Source organism: Dipodomys ordii, unplaced genomic scaffold, assembly GCF_000151885.1.
Source record: "Dipodomys ordii isolate 6190 unplaced genomic scaffold, Dord_2.0 Scaffold1, whole genome shotgun sequence".
NCBI classification, from domain to species: domain Eukaryota; kingdom Metazoa; phylum Chordata; class Mammalia; order Rodentia; family Heteromyidae; genus Dipodomys; species Dipodomys ordii.
The window spans coordinates 46265893-46284625 of record NW_012267217.1 but is presented as its reverse complement, the minus strand read 5'-3'; the positions used below and the strand labels follow the sequence as shown (position 1 = coordinate 46284625).

The 18733-nt window shown below is 36.7% G+C and overlaps 1 protein-coding gene across 1 annotated transcript; it reads right to left on the bottom strand.

Moving 5' to 3' along the window:
• Window positions 1–9232: 9232 nt before the first annotated feature.
• On the bottom strand, window positions 9233–10040 carry Oip5 (Opa interacting protein 5). The gene has a single exon (XM_013037976.1). The coding sequence runs from the start codon at window positions 10035–10037 to the stop codon at window positions 9435–9437; it is 603 nt and encodes a 200-aa protein (XP_012893430.1). The 5' UTR covers window positions 10038–10040; the 3' UTR covers window positions 9233–9434.
• Window positions 10041–18733: the final 8693 nt, after the last annotated feature.

Below are 18733 nucleotides of genomic sequence, written 5' to 3'. Positions count from 1 at the left end.
GCATTCGAACCCTCCAAATCATACTATCATCCCTTTCAGAAAGCAAATCTGTTTTGTCTGTTCATCACCCTTGGCTTCTCAAAGCTGTTTTTTAGTTCCTGATCAGAGATTGGCCAGCTTTAAGTGAGCCTGATCTGTACTGAACAGAAGACTGTGGGTCATTGTCTGGTGAATTCTGCTTTGGGAGTTGATGTTTGAGACAAATATAAGAGCACCTGACATGAGCACCTATAAACATGAGGACTTAATTACTTCCTTAATTAAGCTGGTCAAGTATGTTCCTATAAACAATGAAGAGAAAAAATCCAAACAACTAAATTGAGCATACCTATCAAGTAAACTAGCATACTTATTGTTCAATGTTTTGTCAGTTCTCTTAAACTAGCACTGTAAAATCATGTACAACAGATGATGAGGATGGCAAAATTATGACCAGATACTGAGAAATTCTTCCAATGGATTGGTGATTTATAGTCATCAACCTCATGCTTAGATGTAGCAGCTGATTATCCACCTTTTCCTGCATCTTGCACCATTTGACCAGCTCTTTCTTCATTTCTTTATTCTGGGGGAATGTAACTGATTCAAATGCACTTTTCTTTCAAACATTTTTTTTTTCACTTCACCTCTGATTGGCTTGTGGCTCCTGCTGATTGACAGGCAGATCTACAGCAGTGAGTTCTCTTTTGAAGCTATTTTATCTTTTCTCTTTGACTTTCTTCTAATTTGATTGGATTCACTCTTGGAGCACCCTGTGGAAAGACCCCTGATTACTCCTTTTTCCACTGTGAGTTGGTAGATGGTAGAGCACACTCAGAGGTCTTATTCCTCCTTTGTTAGGACTGGCTGCCTGTGAAAGCCCTGGAGTGCTTATCTCGGCTGGCAGACAACTGCTTCCAGGTTTAAACTTCAAAGGCAAAACCCAGGCAGCCCCAAAGAAAGGAGATTCAGTCAGCTTCAAGGGATGAGTGACCTGGTCCTGTGGATACTTGGGAAAATGTGAAAAGCACACTGAGAAATGAGGCTAGTGTCAAGATCTCCAGGCCACTTTTCTTTTTTTTTTCATCTTTGGAGAGTAACTTCAGAGTCCTGGGAAAACACCTGTCTTTCTCATGGATGAATCTTGTGTGACTCTGAACTCAAGGATTGATATTGGGTGCTTGTGCTGAGCTCATGCCACAGATGCCCTAAAGTAACATCAGCTGCAGGGAGGAGGCCCTGCAGGACCGCTCATGAGCAGCTGGAGCAGTGGGTTATGCCACAACTAGAGACATTTATCAATGAACCTGATAGTCACTTTACTTGCACAGAGTGACTATAGCTCAAGGGTCCATGAGAAATTATCACCATTTTTTTTTGAGGATGGATATCTGTGAATGGTTAATGTAATGGTAACAGTATGTTTTTCAAACCCTGAGGTTAAGATGAAAAGCAAAAACTGTTCTCAAGTTTCTAATGATAATTAGAGAATGACAATTGCTATACTATTTTAATTCCAAGGCTACACACACAAACATACACACATATAGACATACATACATAGCAATTGAATTCGCTTATGAAACTTAGGGAAAAGAACTCTAGTCATTGCTACTATGTATTTATGGGGAAAAAAACAACCTCTCAATGCTCTGAGTCTTCTTACTTTTTTACTTCTTTACTTTATCACTCAGTCAGTTTCTTAATCTCTCTATTATTTGTCTTATCTAAAATGACCATCAGGCAAAGTGTATACTGCACACCCGGTGTTGGGGAACTGAAGCAGGAGCATTGTGAGTTCCAGGCTACCCAGGACCACATAATAAGTTTCAGGCCACCTTGGGACACATGGATAATTTCTTATAAGCAGTAAACAACAACAACAACAAATAACAGTAATAACAACAGAAAAAGCCAAACAAAAGAATAAATTTGAAATGAACATCAGACCAGCATTTTCAACCTTGTATAACACTGATAAGGAGTTCATGAGAGAATATTATGTAGGTGTTCAATATAAGCACTTGGCTACTACTATTACTTCTACTATTGTTCCTTTCTTCACTATTCTCTTTATAAAAGTCTCTTGCTCAGTTTGCATTCTTCTGTGTGGGAGTAACAATCAGAAAAGAGGGGTGATGATGTTAATTTGTGCCAACACACAGCTTTTTCTATGCCTAATGACCACTGGTCCTTTATTCTTCCTTTCTGTCACTTTCCTTTCAAGCCTTTGAGCATTGTCCTTCTATTTGCTTGCTTTCTGCTTCACAATCAACCGCAGATCACAGATTAGATCCCCAGTGAGCTTGGGGGTGTCTGTCAATACTCATGATCATCCTGTCCAACTCTAGACTGCCAAGCTTACTTCTTGCCTGCAAGGAATACCTTTCGTGATCAGCTCTTTCATAGGAAGTTCCTATGTTGAAACTAGGCTCTAGCTCTTTTCTTCTTGAGACCCACGTAGGTGGACACAGAAAGATCAAAGATCAGATGATGAATAGCTGGGCAGATAAAACCTCACACAATGTTTTGATGCTTCTTTCTTTAACATGCAAGCTATTATTGCCTGTCTTCTCTAATAGTTTTCTGAACATGTAAGTTTCTTCCTTAGGGTTCCTTCCATGTGGTACTGGTCGAGCTCTCATGGGAAAGGCCATTATACATCCGAATCTCAGTTGTGGCAAAACTGGCTCACAAATTCTCACAGCATCCCAAACACTAATTTATAGGCATGCTACTATCAAACCACTCTGAAGCATATTACCAAACCACCTTGAACAATTCAGTGAGTTAGGATGTTTTACCAAGAAAGATGTCAAAGCTTACCTGAACACAGCATAAGTGAAAGTTAGTGCTTGCACACAGAGGATAAATGTTGACTCTCACATTAGGGTCATGATGCTTTATGAAATGGCTTTAGATTCCTATTTTGGAAATGATTATTTAGAAATGTTGTATGTTGAACCACTGGTTTGTATCCATTTAATTGTGTTTATGTAATGTTCCATAAAATCATGGTTAAAAAAAAAGCATTAGTATAGAGGATCTGTCACAGCAAGGGATGTACAGAAGGATTTTACTTATAAGTAAGTCAATTCTATTTTCTCTTAGAATTGTCTCCTCGTCCTTCTCATCATATTCTTCAAATATCTTCCCCAACTCTCTTCTACAGACACAACATGGAGCTCAACTTTGGCTTTCAGCTACCTTAGACAATGAGACTCTAATTTCAGAAAATCAGACTAAAACTTGAACTACCATGCTGTCTTTTTCAACTCTTGGCAGTGATCTGCAGATAATCTGAAAAGCATAATTATGGTGGATTACAAGGACAAGTGTTAGATACAATCAGCAGCCAAACAAAAATTACATATATAGTGCAAATTCATTTCTCCTTGTTAGAAGAGGATTAGGAGCTTCTGGAAATGGTGGCAAAGGGCAGGTAGGGATGGCTGTTTTCTCCTTAAAGCTATCATACAATCAAGAAACAGATATTACCCAACACCACGATATAAAGATAAGGTCCAGAGAATTCGAAAAAAAATTTTGAATACAGGGCACAAAGTTTCTGCCTTTAGGGAAGTTGACAGATGATTAGGTATTCAGGCAAGTAAAGAAGATGTAGTTTAGTGGGACAATGGATAACAAGGAAGGGAAGGGGTAACAATGATCAACAAGTAATGTCCTCATTTCCTTACTCATGTAACTGTAGCCTCTCTATACAGCATCTTTTCAATAAAAAAATAAGGTGTAGTTTTTATGATATTCTGAGGTAACATTCAGATTTTTAAAGCATATATGAGAGGAAGGATTAAAATTGTTAGAAGTTGATTCATTGGAAATGAATCTCACTTGTGGATTCTTTTATTTTCTGTTTTTGCCTAAGTCTTCAAGTGTTTTACATATATGCTCCAAGTTCTTCTAAAAAATAATCCTGTATCTTTCCTTTTCCCTTCTTTTTTCCTCCTAGGTGTCCTTTATTTAGACTTACTTTCTATGCTTAACCATATATGTAAATATATAGTTTATACATGTGTACTCATATCTATGAAGTATGTATAACTTTTAGATATAGCGTTCACAAATAAGTAAAACCATACAATCTCTCTATCTGTCTGTCTGTCTGTCTCTCTCTCTCTCTCTCTCTTTAGCTAGTCTTATCTTGCTCATTTTCATCCATTTTCCTGCAATGGCATGATTTTATGTTCCTTTACTGCTACATGATATTCCACAATGCATATACATAGCATATCTCCTTTACTCATTCATCTGTTGTTGGCCACTTGGCTGATTCCATTGTTTGGCTATTGTGAACAATTGCAAACATACACACACACACACACACACACACACACACAACTTAGGTGCGACTTTAATTCTTTCTTAAAAATTTTTGTTTTATTGTAAAGATGTTGTACAGAGGGGTTACAGTTACATGAGTAAGGTAATGAGAACATTTCTGGTTGAGCATTGTTACTACCTCTTTTGTTGTTCTTCCACTATCTCAGCACTCCCCCACCTCCCCCACTCCTCCCCCCCCCAAGTTGTAAAGTTGATTGTAACTCTTGTATATTGATTTATTCTAATTCAGATTTATATGAGTCCTTCCCAAACATTTAATAACCATCATTCTACTTTCATCTCCAATTCTCAACTTTTAAAAATTCAACCTATAAGTGAGATAATACTTTGTCTTTTGTTTTCATCTAAGCACAAAGAATGATGAGAAAAGTAGATTCAGCAGCAGAGAAACAGGGTCAAATATTCAACTTCAATCCCAATTATTTCCATAATAAGTGAGTTTTCTTAAGAAAAAAACTCATATCCTCATGGGTTAGCTCTCTGAAATTTTCCCAATTCAAACTACAAAATATTTCAGTTAAAAAACACCACGTTGTATGGTTGAACTGAGAAACATTACATGTGATAAGTGTCCTTAATGTGTCCTTCAAATGTCCTTAAAATGTTGAGCTTCTTTTGTATATTGTCATCCAAAGATGAATATACAGTTGATGAAGGAAATTTTATAGTAAGTATGAATAAGATTAAAAAGGAAATAGATAACGATGAAATCCAGAGGGAAATGAAGCACTGGGGGGGGCAGGAGGGGGACAGGGGAAAGTTTTGGGACTCTGTACCCATTGTTTTCTTTTTTTTAATAATTAATTTACTGTTGTTACTATAGAGGTGATGTACCAATGGATTACAATTACATGAGTTAAGTAATGAATACATTTCCTTTCCTACAGTGTCTTCTGTTCCCTCATTCTCTCCCAGTCCCTCCCTCCCATCTCCACTCATGAGTTGTACATTGGACACTGTCATCCGTGTCCAATAAGTTCCACTACTGCACTTTTTCCACCCCTTTTCCCTCTAGTTCTGTATCCTCCCCTCAATTCAAATGAAAATATACACTTGACTACATGATACATAAGGAAAAGAAGAAAGAATCATTACAATTTTTAAATATTTTAAAAAGAGGTCTTTTGTTTTTATATTTTGGAGTTCATATATATATATATATATATATATATGAGCTCATACTTTTATGTAAATATGAAGAGGCAAGTAGGCATTGCACCCTGTGTTTCTTCATTAAGGGTATCCTTTTTCAGTCTTACTGTGTATGAGTATCTAGAATCAATATAATTTATTATATTGAAGTGTACTCCAGATCTAATTTCTGCATATCAGAGAGAATAAGCTCTATTTGTGTCTCTGACTTGGCTTACCTCACTTAACATGATTTGTTCTAATTCCACAATTTCCCTGTAAATTACATTATTTTATTCTTTCTAATGGCTGTTTAAATTTCCATTGTATATAGGCATTACAATTTTTGGATCCACTCATCTATTATGGAGCATCTGGGCTGTTTCCATACTGTGGCTATTGTGAATAGTGCAGCAATGAACATGGTTGTGCAGGTGTCTTTATCATAGCCTGGTTTATATTGTTCAGGTAGATGCCCAGGAGTGGTATGGCTGTGTCACAGGGAAGGTCTATGTTTAGTTTTTTGAGGAATCACAAGACTGTTGTCCAGAATGGTTGTAGTAGTTTACATTCTCCATCCCATTAAAAGTGCAGTAGGGTTCTTTTTTCCCCACAACCCCTCCAACATTTGTTGTGGTTTGATTTCATTTCACAATGTTGACCAATCTAACTGAAGTGAGAGGGAATCTCAGATTTTGTTGTTGTTGTTGTTGTTAGTTGTGGGGTTTGAACTCTGGACCTGGGTGCTGTCCCTCAGCTCTTCAGCTCAAGGCTTGTGCTCTACCACCACAGCGCCACTTCCTGTTTCTAGTAGTTTATTGGAGATAAGAGTCTCAGAGACTTTCCTGCCCGAGCTGACTTTGAACTGTGATCCTCAGACCTCAGCCTCCTGATATTATAGGCATAGGATTATAGGCATTAGCCATCTGTACCCGGCTTCTCATTTCTATTATAGCTCGGGATGATGAGCATTTCCTCATGTGTTTCTTTTTCATTCTTATTTCTTCTGAGAAGTCTCTCCTTAGCACCCTTGCCCATTTAGTGATTGATTTATTGGGTTTGGGAGGGGTTTCTTGAGCTCTGTGTATATTGGATATTAGGCCTTTGTCTGATATAGTATTAGTCTTTACTAGTCAGTCTGTTGGCTGTCTATCTAGTTTTGTAACTGTGTACTTAGCTGTACAGACACTTTTTATTTTGATGTAGTGTCCCATTTGTCAAGTCTCTCTCCTAACTGTTGCGCCCCTGGGACTCTTTTCAAGAAGTTTCTCTCTACTAGTTCTCACGTTTCTCCTACTATTTCTTCTAGTAGTTCCAAAATTTCAGTTCTGACATTGAGGTCTTTGATCCACTTTGAGCTGATATTAGTGAATGTTGATGAACAAGGATCCACTTTTAGTTTTCTGCATATGGATACACAGTTTTCCCAACACCAACTGTTGATGAGGCTATTTTTTTCTCATTATATGTCCTTGGCACCTTTATCAAATATCAGATAACTGTAAGTATATGGTTTTATTTCTGGGTCTTCCAATCCATTCCATTGATCTTCAGGTCCTTTTCTGTGCCAATCCCAAGCTTTTTTTCTCATTACAGCTCTGCAATAGAGCTTGAGGTCTGGTATTGTGATACTACCTACATTGCTTTTTTTTTTTTTTTTTTTGCCTAGAATTGCTTTGGCTGCTCTAGAACTTTCATTGCTTCCTATGGATTTTTTGACTATTTTGTCTACCTCAGTAAAGAGTGTCATTGAGATTTTGATTGGAATTGTGTTGAATTTGTATATCATTTTTGGCAGTATGGCCAGTTTCATAATATTGATTCTACCCATCCATGAACCTGGAAGGTCTTTCTATTTCCTGGCATCCTCTTTGATCTCTTTCTTCAGATTTGTATAGTTTTCATTACAACTATCTATTACTATCTTTTGGTTAGGTTTATTCCTAGTTGTTTTTTTCTTTGAGGCTATCGCAAATGAAGTTGTTTTCATGATTTCTTTTTCTGCTTGTACCTTGTTGGCATATAGAAAAGCTTCTGAATTTTGTGGGTTAATTTTGTATTCAGCTACTTTGCCATAGTGGTTGATCAGTTCTAGGAATTTGGGGATGGAGTTTTTTTTGGTTGTTTAGGTATAAGATTATGTCTTCTGCAAGTTGGAATAGTTTGATTGCTTCTTTCACTATTTGAATCTCTTTATGTTCTTTACTTGCCTTATTGCTCTGGCTAGGCATTCCAGAACGATATCAAAAAGAGAGTAGACATCTTTGCCTTGTTCCTGATTTTAGAAGAAATGGATTTAGTTTTTCCCTATTCAGTATGTTGGCTACTGATCTGTCATATATAGCTTTTATTGTTTTAAGAAATTGTTTTAAGACAATTTGCTCCATGAAAGTTAGAATGTGTTTGTGACTTTAACTAAGTATCACTATCCCACAACACTGTGAACTTTGGGAAATTATGTAACCATTTAATCACAATAAAAAATTTGAAGAAAAAAGAAATGTTCCTTCTATTCCTAGCTTCTCCAAAGCTTTTAAATATGAATGGAAGTTGTATTTTGTTGACGGCATTTTCTGCTTCTGTTGAGATGATATGCACTTCCTCTCTTTGGTTCTGTGAATTACAATTATTGATTTGTGTATGTTGCCTTACCTCTACATGTCCCATTATTTATTTTTCCTCCCAATGCTTTGTGAAGTCAGACTTGTCTTTAGATCCCTCACAGCTTTGTGCATGCCTAGATGCAAACACTGGGTAAGAGCAAATTCCACTGTGTTAGAACATTCCAGAAACACTTGGAACTGCCTCATGACTGTCCTTGCACTTGTTGCAGATAAGGTTTTGGACTATCCTCTACTCTTCTTTTGATGCTAGTCAAGAAATTGCACTGCTAAGAATTATCTCAGGCAAACCGGAGTTATCAGGCTCATGTTTATTGCTATTCATTTCTTCCTGGGTGTTTCACCCATTGGATTTCATATCTGGCATGGGCATAACACAGGTCACTTTTTTGGCCTTTATTGATTGGTTAACAGTGAGATTGAAAAGGAAGACATTATTCTCAGTAAGAGAGAGAAAAAAATGCAACATATTATATTGAATAAGTATAATGGAGAATAGATTTTTATTTTCCTTTCCTAAGCCTGCTCCACAAAGCTTCTTATGTATACCTCTTTTGCTAAGGTTGATGTACAAGTCAGAAATCAACACTGAGAGGCATTTGTTTATTTTGAAATTACTGATTTCTCTGGGATTTCCCACAGTAGAAAGTCATGAATACATTATTCTGAAATAGGGACATAGAGAGGAAAGATATACGATGATCTTGATTTCCCTTAACTCTATTGATCTATAAGGTACCCACCAGCCATCTTCTTATTAACTTGAATTATAATATGTATTAAGTAAAGCATGGGGGAAATTTTTATAATAAAGTTGTGCCTATGTCCTCACAATTAAGATCAGGAGAAAGACATCCAGAATCCTTTCTGTGACCCCACACAGGCATTGTTCTGCTCCTCCAAAGCAGCTAATACTGTGACTTCTTTTTTTTTTTTTTTTTTTACCTGTTGAACAAATTTTTAATTTAAGAACAGCTTCACAAATCTTTTGGAAGATCAGAAAAGAAATAAACATTATAAAGCACATTACACAAATCCCATTCTTTTTGTTGTTGGTTGTGAGGCTTAAACTCAAGGCCTGAGCATGGTCCCTGAGCTTTTTTACTCAATGCTAGAGCTTTACCACTTTGAGTCACAGTAGCACTTCCGGTTTCCTACTGGTTAATTGGAATTAAAAGTCTCATGGTCTTTCCTATCTAGGCTGGCTGCAAACAGCTATCAGATATGAGTGCCCTGAGTAACTATGGCGCCTGGCTGCAAACCCCATTCATGAAGCCAGGTTCTTTCACAAATTACCAAACAGCACTTGTTGCTGAAGAGTCAACATCTCGAATCTGATAGTCACATCTGAAGAACCAAAGATAAGTTTTCTGGCTTGGACTTGTGAGAAGTCTTTTCCTTCAGAATCTTGATGAGTGAATCTAAGCGAGCATGTATTAGCATTATTTTCTCTTTGAGCTCTGCAATCTTTTCTGGTAGAGGTACATTCTGAATATCAATCTCAGATGCATTTACTACAGCTTTTGTTTTTAACCGATAGCAAACCATTTTATCACTAGAAAGGCAGAAGTGACCTCTTAAAGCAGCCAAAGCAGCGTGGGTGGAATACAAATGGAAGCCAATGGGAATTCCACAGGAACTACAGAATAGAAGGTTGTAAGTGCTGCATTTGAGCGAACCTTCAATGCCAACCAGAAAGGGCGCTTCCAAAACGACGTTGTTTTTGATTCTGGAGAAGGCCACGGCCCCGAGCGCCCGCGACACGTCCCAAGCCAGGTGCAGCCAGTCAGCGAGCACCGCGAAGCACCGCGCGCACTGGAACAAGGCGCAGCGCTCCGGGCGCAGCCACCATGGCAGCCACGGCCCGGCGGGGGCTTCCGCCGCTCCCACCCCCGCGGGGCCGAGCGACGAGGACCCCACCACCACCTGCGTGTCCCACTCCATGCAGGTGGCACCAGAAGAGTCGTCGGAAGCCTCTTTAACGACGTGGCGAAAGTCACACCAGGAGCGCTGGGGCGAACGCGAGCGGGGAGCGGCCGCCATGCTTCCGCAGCACGCGCGCCCTGGTCTAATACTGTGACTTCTAACACTGCAGATCACTTTGACTTGATTGCAGGTTTTGTTTGAAGGAAATGATAGCAATCTATGAACTAACTTTGGCAAACTATGTCTGCAAATTTTATCTATATTTTATGAGTGTAAGCCATTAATTTTTTTTATTGTATACTTTCTTCTGTTGTAAAGCTGTGACAACATGAATATATCCATTTAGTACATACACACACACACACACACACACACACACACACACACATATACACACACACATTATTTTGTCATTCCTGGGGCTTGAACTCAGGCACTGACCTTGAGCTCTTTTCCTCAAGGCTAGCACTCTGCCACTCAGAGCCACAGTTCCACTTCTGCTTTTCTGGTGGTTAGTTGGAGATAAGCTCATACCCTTCTGAGTAGCTAGAATTACAAGCATGAGCCATCAGCACCAGCCCCCAGGTTTGTTGTTATATATTTTAAGTCATTGTGCTAACCGTTTATTGGAATAAGCTAATTTTATTATGTGTGCTTATATGAAAAGTTCTTTGATACTTATTTACTATGCCTCTTACTGTCAATGATATTTGTCAATAAGTAGACTATTTTTCCACATTTATAGGTTTTTATTTCTTTTGTTTTTGCTTCTTTAATACTTATTGCAAATTGTATTTTGTACAAAACACAAGGATATTTTAAAGGAATCAGGAACAATTATCTCCTTATCTTTCCAAGTTCTCAATTGGTAATTTGGTAACAAAAGATTAACAACAACAATGAAAAACAAATGAGAGTTTATCACATAGCAAAGATACAAGGAAGATACCTTTGGAACTGGGTAAATCATATAGGTGGTTTACCACTCATGCTTATACAACAGGCAACAGGCAGCAACACATCTTCAGAGAAGTGACAAGACAAAGGAAAAGGACAAAGGAAAATCTCTGGAGGTGGCAGATTGAAGAAAGACAGGTATATGGAAAAGTAATGGCATACCAAAACAAGTTAATAAAGTTTGTTATGTAGTTTTCTCTGGTGCCTCTTCCAAGTCAAAAATCATCTCTAATGACTGAATTCACCCTTTCTGGTAGATGAGAAGTAGAGGAACTTCATTGTAAATTTATGTCCTATACTGAGACAAAGAGAGAGGGCAGAGAGTTTTCCTAATATCTACTACTTAATTGCCTTCAGCTCAAAATTGAGCCTATGACAAAGTAAAATATTTTGGAATAGTGTTCCCATGTCTTTCTTATGAGACATTATCTAATCTGTTAATTGGAATCTTAGTCTACTCAATAACATTGATTTAAGTCTAATATTATAATTTCTATATGTATTTTCTGTCTTCCTTCTTTGTACTCCTGATATTTTGCTTTTTTTTCTATTGATCAATAGTATTGCTTCGTTATTCTCCTCATTAGTTTTAGTTCAATAACTGACCTTTTTATTTTTCTTCGGTGACTTCCCTAAAAATGACACTATCTTTATGATCTCCCTGAAATGAGCACTTCTAATATTTCTTGCTTGATACAATATTTTATAGCAATTTAACTGTCTCTTGCTCTTTGTGCTGTTATATTTTGTTTGCTTATTTTTATAAATGTATACCTTACAAATTTGGCAAGGAATTTTTGTGGTGTTTTATCATCCACTGGTTATTCATATTCTGCTATCATATTTGCCATTTCTGATGTACCTTATTTGTTTTTGCAAGTCTGAGCTTCCATCTGGTTTCATTTATCTACGACCTTTAATATTTATGGAAGGACAGATCTTTGGATGGCAAATTCTCTTCACTTCTATTTCTTTTATTACTTTTCATTTTGAAAAATATTTTGCCAGAAACAGAACTACCCTTCTTTCTTTCCTAAGGAAAACCATGGTGGCTTTCAAATATATTTACCATAATCTTTTCATCTCAGTTTTAAAATATATCAAACAAAAGAAGGGCAACTTCTTTTAATCCTCTACCTAAATTTATTCTAAGAAAAGAGACTAAAAAGAAGCTCATTATCATTGGTAGAACACAATAAAGAAATAGAGTAAGATAGAAAAGGAATATATTTCCTACCCCTAAGACATGGTAATATCACATTTTGTGAACATGGATCTGTAAGCCAAGGAAGTAGCAAACAAAATAATATTCAAATGCCTTTGAATTAAGAAGCAAATTATTGGGTTGAGGATGAAGAAAATAGTGGTGAAATGAGAAGCATAAAGTTATTACTTTGTGTAGAAATGGCAAATACGGGAATTTGGAAAGAGAACAGAACCAGGGATTTGAAAAAGAATTGCTGAGGTTTGCTGAAAACCCATCTGGAGACCAAACAGTTGGCAGTCATTCATACAACTGTTTTATTGTGTCTGACAAAATGCAGAAATCTGGGGACAACAAATAATGAGATGGGTGGTTGGATAGATAAAGGACAGATGATCCAAAAGCTTTCTTAACCTTGAGGTAAAGGAATGAGATTGTTAGGATAGTAACAGAAAAGCTATTGAAACAAACTGCCACCAGAGTATCCCACAAAAGGAGGAAATAAGATGAAACTATATGGAGGCTGATGGACAGTGACTATGTGGAAAAGGAATGTAGAATTCTTCATGAATGTGCAGAAGAGGAATGAGATTTGGAAGGCAAATGAAGCTCAGGAACTATTTTAGGATAATAGTCTTTGGAATTTTAAGACACCATGCAAAAGAATTTGAGTGACAAGCATTTCTGTGCCAATAGTGCTGGGGATGGAAATGGGGTGGTGTAATGACATTAATGAAAAGTAATTTTGAAGTTTACAGGAAAGATTATCTACATGTTGAAATTACCCAGCTGATTGTGATTGACTTCACCGTATGATTGACTTCACCACTGGAGTAAAGAAATAAATGGAAGGACTCAAATAAAAAATCATGTTAAGTGAAGTGAAGTCAGGCTCAGAGAGATAAAGAGGGTGTGCAAATTTCATATTTGCAGCCAAGAATTAATTTATAAATATATAAGTAAACACTTAGGCATGGTATATAAGTACATACAAAGGTATTAGCTAAAATATGTTAGATACAGGGGAGAATGAAAATAGTGTAATGCCTTAGAAAAACTAACTCATAGTCCAGCAAAGTAAAAACCAGGAAATGGGGTCTCAAAGGTGGGAATTGAGGTAAATGAATAAGCAGGCAGGGGGGGAGGCAATCAAGAATTCAAAGTATATTGTACAAAATTAAGAAAACTGGAAGAACAGGTAGGGATGGGGTTTGGGAGGGAAGAATATTGAAAAGGGTGATATTAATCAAGATATATTGTATTCATAAACTGCTTTGTTGAATACTAACTCTTTTACACTAAAGATAATAAAGTTTTTTAAAAGATCAAGATGGTTCAAAGGCTACAATAAATATAAGTACTCAGGATTACAGAGGAGACCATCCATACAAAGCAGAACAGGAATCCAGGCACTGGTGACTCATGCCTGTAATCCTAGTTACTCAGGAAGCTGAGATCTGAGGATCGCGGTTCAAAGCCAGCCAGGGCAGAAAAGTCTGTGAGACTGTTATCTCCAATAAACCACTAGAAAACCAGAAATGGCGTTGTGGCTCAAGCGGTAGAGCGCTAGCCTTGAGCTGAAGAGCTGAGGGACAGCGCCCAAGCCAAGAGTTCAAGCCCCACAACCAACCAAAAAAAAAAAGGAAGAACCTGTTGACATACCCAGACATCATGAAACTTTTGAAAAGAGTGATTATTGTTTTAGGCTAAGAAAAAAAGTATTTTGGAGACAGGAAGTTATCAGTGCTATCTCTAAGTCTTCATGTTCCTGGAATGTGGAAGAATTTAAAGTCCTCACTTAACTAGCTACAAGAAAAGATACACTTTCAGGGACTATCCAGATTTCAAGTAAGTAAATAGGTTACAAAATTTTCCACTGAAATGATTAGAGACACAGAACAGTATGATAAGAATGTACCTCTAGAGCTGGGAAGGTGGCGCAGTGGTAGAGCGCTTGCCTTGCATGCCTGAGGCCCTGGGTTCAATTCCTCAGCACCACATAAGCAAAAAGAAAAAAGCCGGAAGTGGCGGTGTGGCTCAAGTGGTAGAGTGCTAGCCTTGAGCTGAAGAGCTGAGGGACAGTGCCCAGGCCCAGAGTTCAGGCCCCACGACCGGACCCCCCCCCAAAAAAAAAAGAATGTACCTCTATTAGTCATTGTAAAAAAAAGAAAAAGTTGATAGAGAACAGAGGACCAGGACTGGAAGACATAATTACATAATGGGATTCTAAATGAGAGCCTAATTGTCCAAAGGATGTGGAATTTGGGTTGGCATTTAATTTTAAGAGAGAAGAAAAGGTTAGGCTTACTATCAATTATAGTTAGTGCTACAGTAAGGATATTTAAGCAATGAATTTATGTCCATTATAAATTTCATAGTTAGTAGAATTGTGTTACAGCAGCACACAGAAGATTAAGAGACCTGTTTGTGTTTGATGACAAACATCTAATATTTTGTTTCCTTTTTCTGTAAATGATGAGAATAAAACTGACCTCTTTACTTATAAAAAACTGACTTCTAATAAAAATGACCTCTTATAAATGACCTCACACAATGAAATAGCATGACATTTACTTGTTAGAGTTATCTCTTAACAATAGACCTTGTACTTTCTATATCCAAAATCTAGCTTCCCAATGAAAGAACAGTACTATGGGGAAATCTCTCCAAAGGTATGCAGAGCATAGCTGGAAGCCTATCTGTAATTTCACCACAGTGAAAAAAAGACAGAAGTTATCATTGACCAAAGAGAAAGTCAGTTATGATACAAGACACTTCTGTGAGTGACTGTGCAGAAGGGAAGGACAACTGGTTTAAACACCAATGTAGAAAGGAAAACATACTAGAAGACCATTTCTAGAGGAGGAAGGGTAGACTGTAGAAAATCCAATCTCAAATAGACTTCTTGTGTTGCAGCGAGAATGGACTTTACAGGCTTGGAACAGTTCTTTGAAGAAGATAAACTATAATAGGCTAAATGGCCACTAATTTTCCAGTCTAGGATGTCCACCGTCTTCATATACCTGCTTGACATGTTTTCTGAGAGGCTGCAAGCTGACATAGCTCTGGGTCCCTCGTGTCTGTCATCTATGGGCTGAGGTATGGCTTTCTTTTAGTAATCTATGATCTAAGAAGTTATATTTCTGATCATATCCCATGGGTAAGCATGGTGATTCCAGATTCCAGCTTTGACTATTTCAAGAAGTTCACTCTCAACCATGTTCAAATACCATTTAGAAAATCTTTTTTTTTATTTTTTTAAGACTGTGGAAATTTTCAGTAAAATGGAAACAAATTGCTATAAGTAAACCATTTGTCACAGTCTGATTACTTTGCAGCCACTCTGGGAACACCAATTTGTCATGCTAGATCAAGATAACCACAGCCTGACTAAAGGAAATGGCTTTTTGCCTACTAGTTGTGATACTTATTTATTTATTTTTTTTGCTTTTTAAATTGTTCACCCAGATATGTGCTGCATGGAGTTCTCATGTTCCACCCCAGCTGTGTGACCGAAGAGGAAAGCGAAGGCCAGCTGTGTGACCGAAGAGGAAAGTGAAGGCATTAAGAACAAATGGTGTCATCTAAAAGCATTTACAGACAAAATAATTAACTATGTTTAATATAAAACATGGGATTGGAGAAAAGTGTGCATTTAGAATACAATATTCTATTGTACATGCTATTTAACTGTAAAGTTAAAAAACAGAAGAATGGAAAATACACTTTTTAGCTACCTTCATTTCTTAGAATAAAATAGGCACTTACAGAATGCTTGATAATCTGTTAGTTGCTTGGTACGAAAGAATCTAGTGGTTTGTACTCTTGTTTTAGGGAGATACTAAATTTGAACAGGTTTTTTAAAATGGAGTGTTTAATGATTTATATTTCTGAAATGGTTCAAATAAAATTTTGCCTCAAAAACAGGGCCCTTTCAAGATTTTAAATAGATATGTATATATAGTATATATACTCATATATTTATACATTTATATATTATACACTATTTATTTTACATTATGTACACATATATGCAGAACTCTGCTTAGTCAATAATAAAGGTAAACTATCATGATGATGTAATAATGGTGATGGTGATGATGATGGTGATTTAGTAAAAGTCAATGTGCTAAACACTTAAGACATTAATTCATGCAAATTATTAAGCTTGCAATTAAAAATATCTCATATATCTGAAGAAATAGATATGTTCATTTTTTGTGTTTCCAATAAAAATTCTTTTAGTAACATCAGCAAATTTAAAAATTTTTTTGAACAATTTTATAAAAATAATATTACTTCAAACCTTTGCAAGTGAAATCATATGTTATTCTTGAAGGAGAAAATTATTATCTAAATCAATAAGTTCTAATGGAGGAGAGATTTAAGTAAAAAAGATAAGAAATTTTCACATGTGTTTCATTTCTACCTGACACAATCTATTTCCTTGAAAAGTATCTCTGTGACAGATTTTCAGACACTCAGAATTACTGACATTTATTTAATATTCTAAAGACATTTAAGAAAAACAATTTAAAAACATTAATTTAAAAGCAAAGCTTACTGCTAAAAAATTATATAGAACATCACAATGGGGGAAAAAGGAATTGTTGGTGAGAGGAAGTATAATTGGAGTTACATTATAATATAAAAGAGGTGAACCGTATCACACACAATACCGGCTGTCATGTAATTATGTGATAAAATATTTCAACTAAAAGAAAGCTGTGCTCTTCAGAATTATCCATTTGATCCCAAGCATGATACATCTCAACGAACAAAGTCTTGTAGTTAAAATCAGAAATGTACTTTAAAAGAAGTCAACTCCAAGTGTATCCAGTATCTTACTATAATAAACCAAACCTTAAAAGTACTAAAAGAAAACACAGGGGAAGCTGGAAGATACAGCCACAGGGAATTATTTGTCTTTTCTTTTCATCTCAGCATCTACACACAATGCTTTACATGATAGAAATGTAGATACAGTAGCAAAGGTAAAGGGTCAAAGATCCAATTTCAAACCTATTTTCTTAATGCAGACTCAGGATCCTGGTGGCCTTCTTTCCTGTTTGACAACTTCACAATGCAAGCTATAAAGTATTGCAATAAAACCAGTGAGATTCCATACCCAAGTCAGAATGGTACTTATCAAGGAAACAGCCAACACATGCTGGCAAAAATGGAAAGGATACTAGAACCTTCATACACTCTTGCTGAAATGGTTAACTCACACAACTATAATCAAAATCAATATGGAAGCTCCCCCCCCAAATCACAAATTGGCTTATTTTATAATCCTACCACACTACTATGGAGCATATACCAAAGGAGAGTCAGTCAGTACTCAAGAAAGAGATTTGCATTGCCTGTGTTTGTCTCAGCTCTGTCCACATAGTAAAACTGTGGAATCAGTTGTGGTGTCCAACAACTGAGGAATGGGTAAATGTGACATATATACAATATATTATATTATATATACATACACATACTATGGAATACTATTCAGACATATTGAAAGATGAAATTCTGTCCTTTACAGAATAATTGATAAAACTCAAGATCATCCTGTTGAGCAAAACAAACCAAATTCAAAAAGCCAAATGTCACATTAGATTGTTATTTTAATAGAGCACAGACCTAAAATGATGATGATGATGATGATAGTAATATTATAGTAATAGTAATGGATGTAAATGTAAAATAAGGCTGTGTAGATAAGGATCAATGATAGTGGGGAGTTGGAGAGGGATACTGAGAGGTGGAGAAGATGGAAAGCTGTTTTGCCCAGACACACACACACACACACACACACACACACACACTCTACAAGCACACACATATGAAGACAGAATAAGGAACCTCACAAACACTCACAAAAGGGGAGGGGAAAAGGATGGGAGGTATGTGGATATGATGCAGGTGAATTTGTTCTAAGTACACATTGAGCATGTAAGGACATGCCACAATGAATTCACCTCATATAACACATGTATGCTAATTCAAAAATAAACAAAAATGCTGTGTTTAAAATGCCAGTGACTGGGCTGGGAAGGTGGCTCAATGGTAGAGCACTTGCCTTGCATGCTTAAAGCCCTGGGTTCAAGTCCTCAGCACCACATAAACAGAAGAAAAAGCCGGAAGTGGCACTGTGCCTCAAGTGGTAGAGTGCTAGTCTTGAGGCTTGAGCTGAGGGACAGCGCCCAGGCCTAGAGTTCAGGCTCCACAACCGCCCCCCGCCAAAAAAATTAAATAAATAAATGAAATGTCAGTGACTAATGTAAAATTTACTATAACAGAATTTTGAATTGATTTTTGTTCATTTGTTTCTTGAGACAGTCTCTCTGTAGCTCATAGATTCGCCTGTCTGATCTCAAGTGCTGGGATTATAGGTGTGAAATACCATGCCCAGCCAATTGATGGTATTTTCATGGTTTACTATGTTTGTTCCTTCTTTAAGATAATTTAAAGCATAAAATATTTTGAATTATTTAATTTCTACTTACTGAAAATAAAGGAAATCATATGAGAAAATTGAAAGCTACATTTGTCTTTG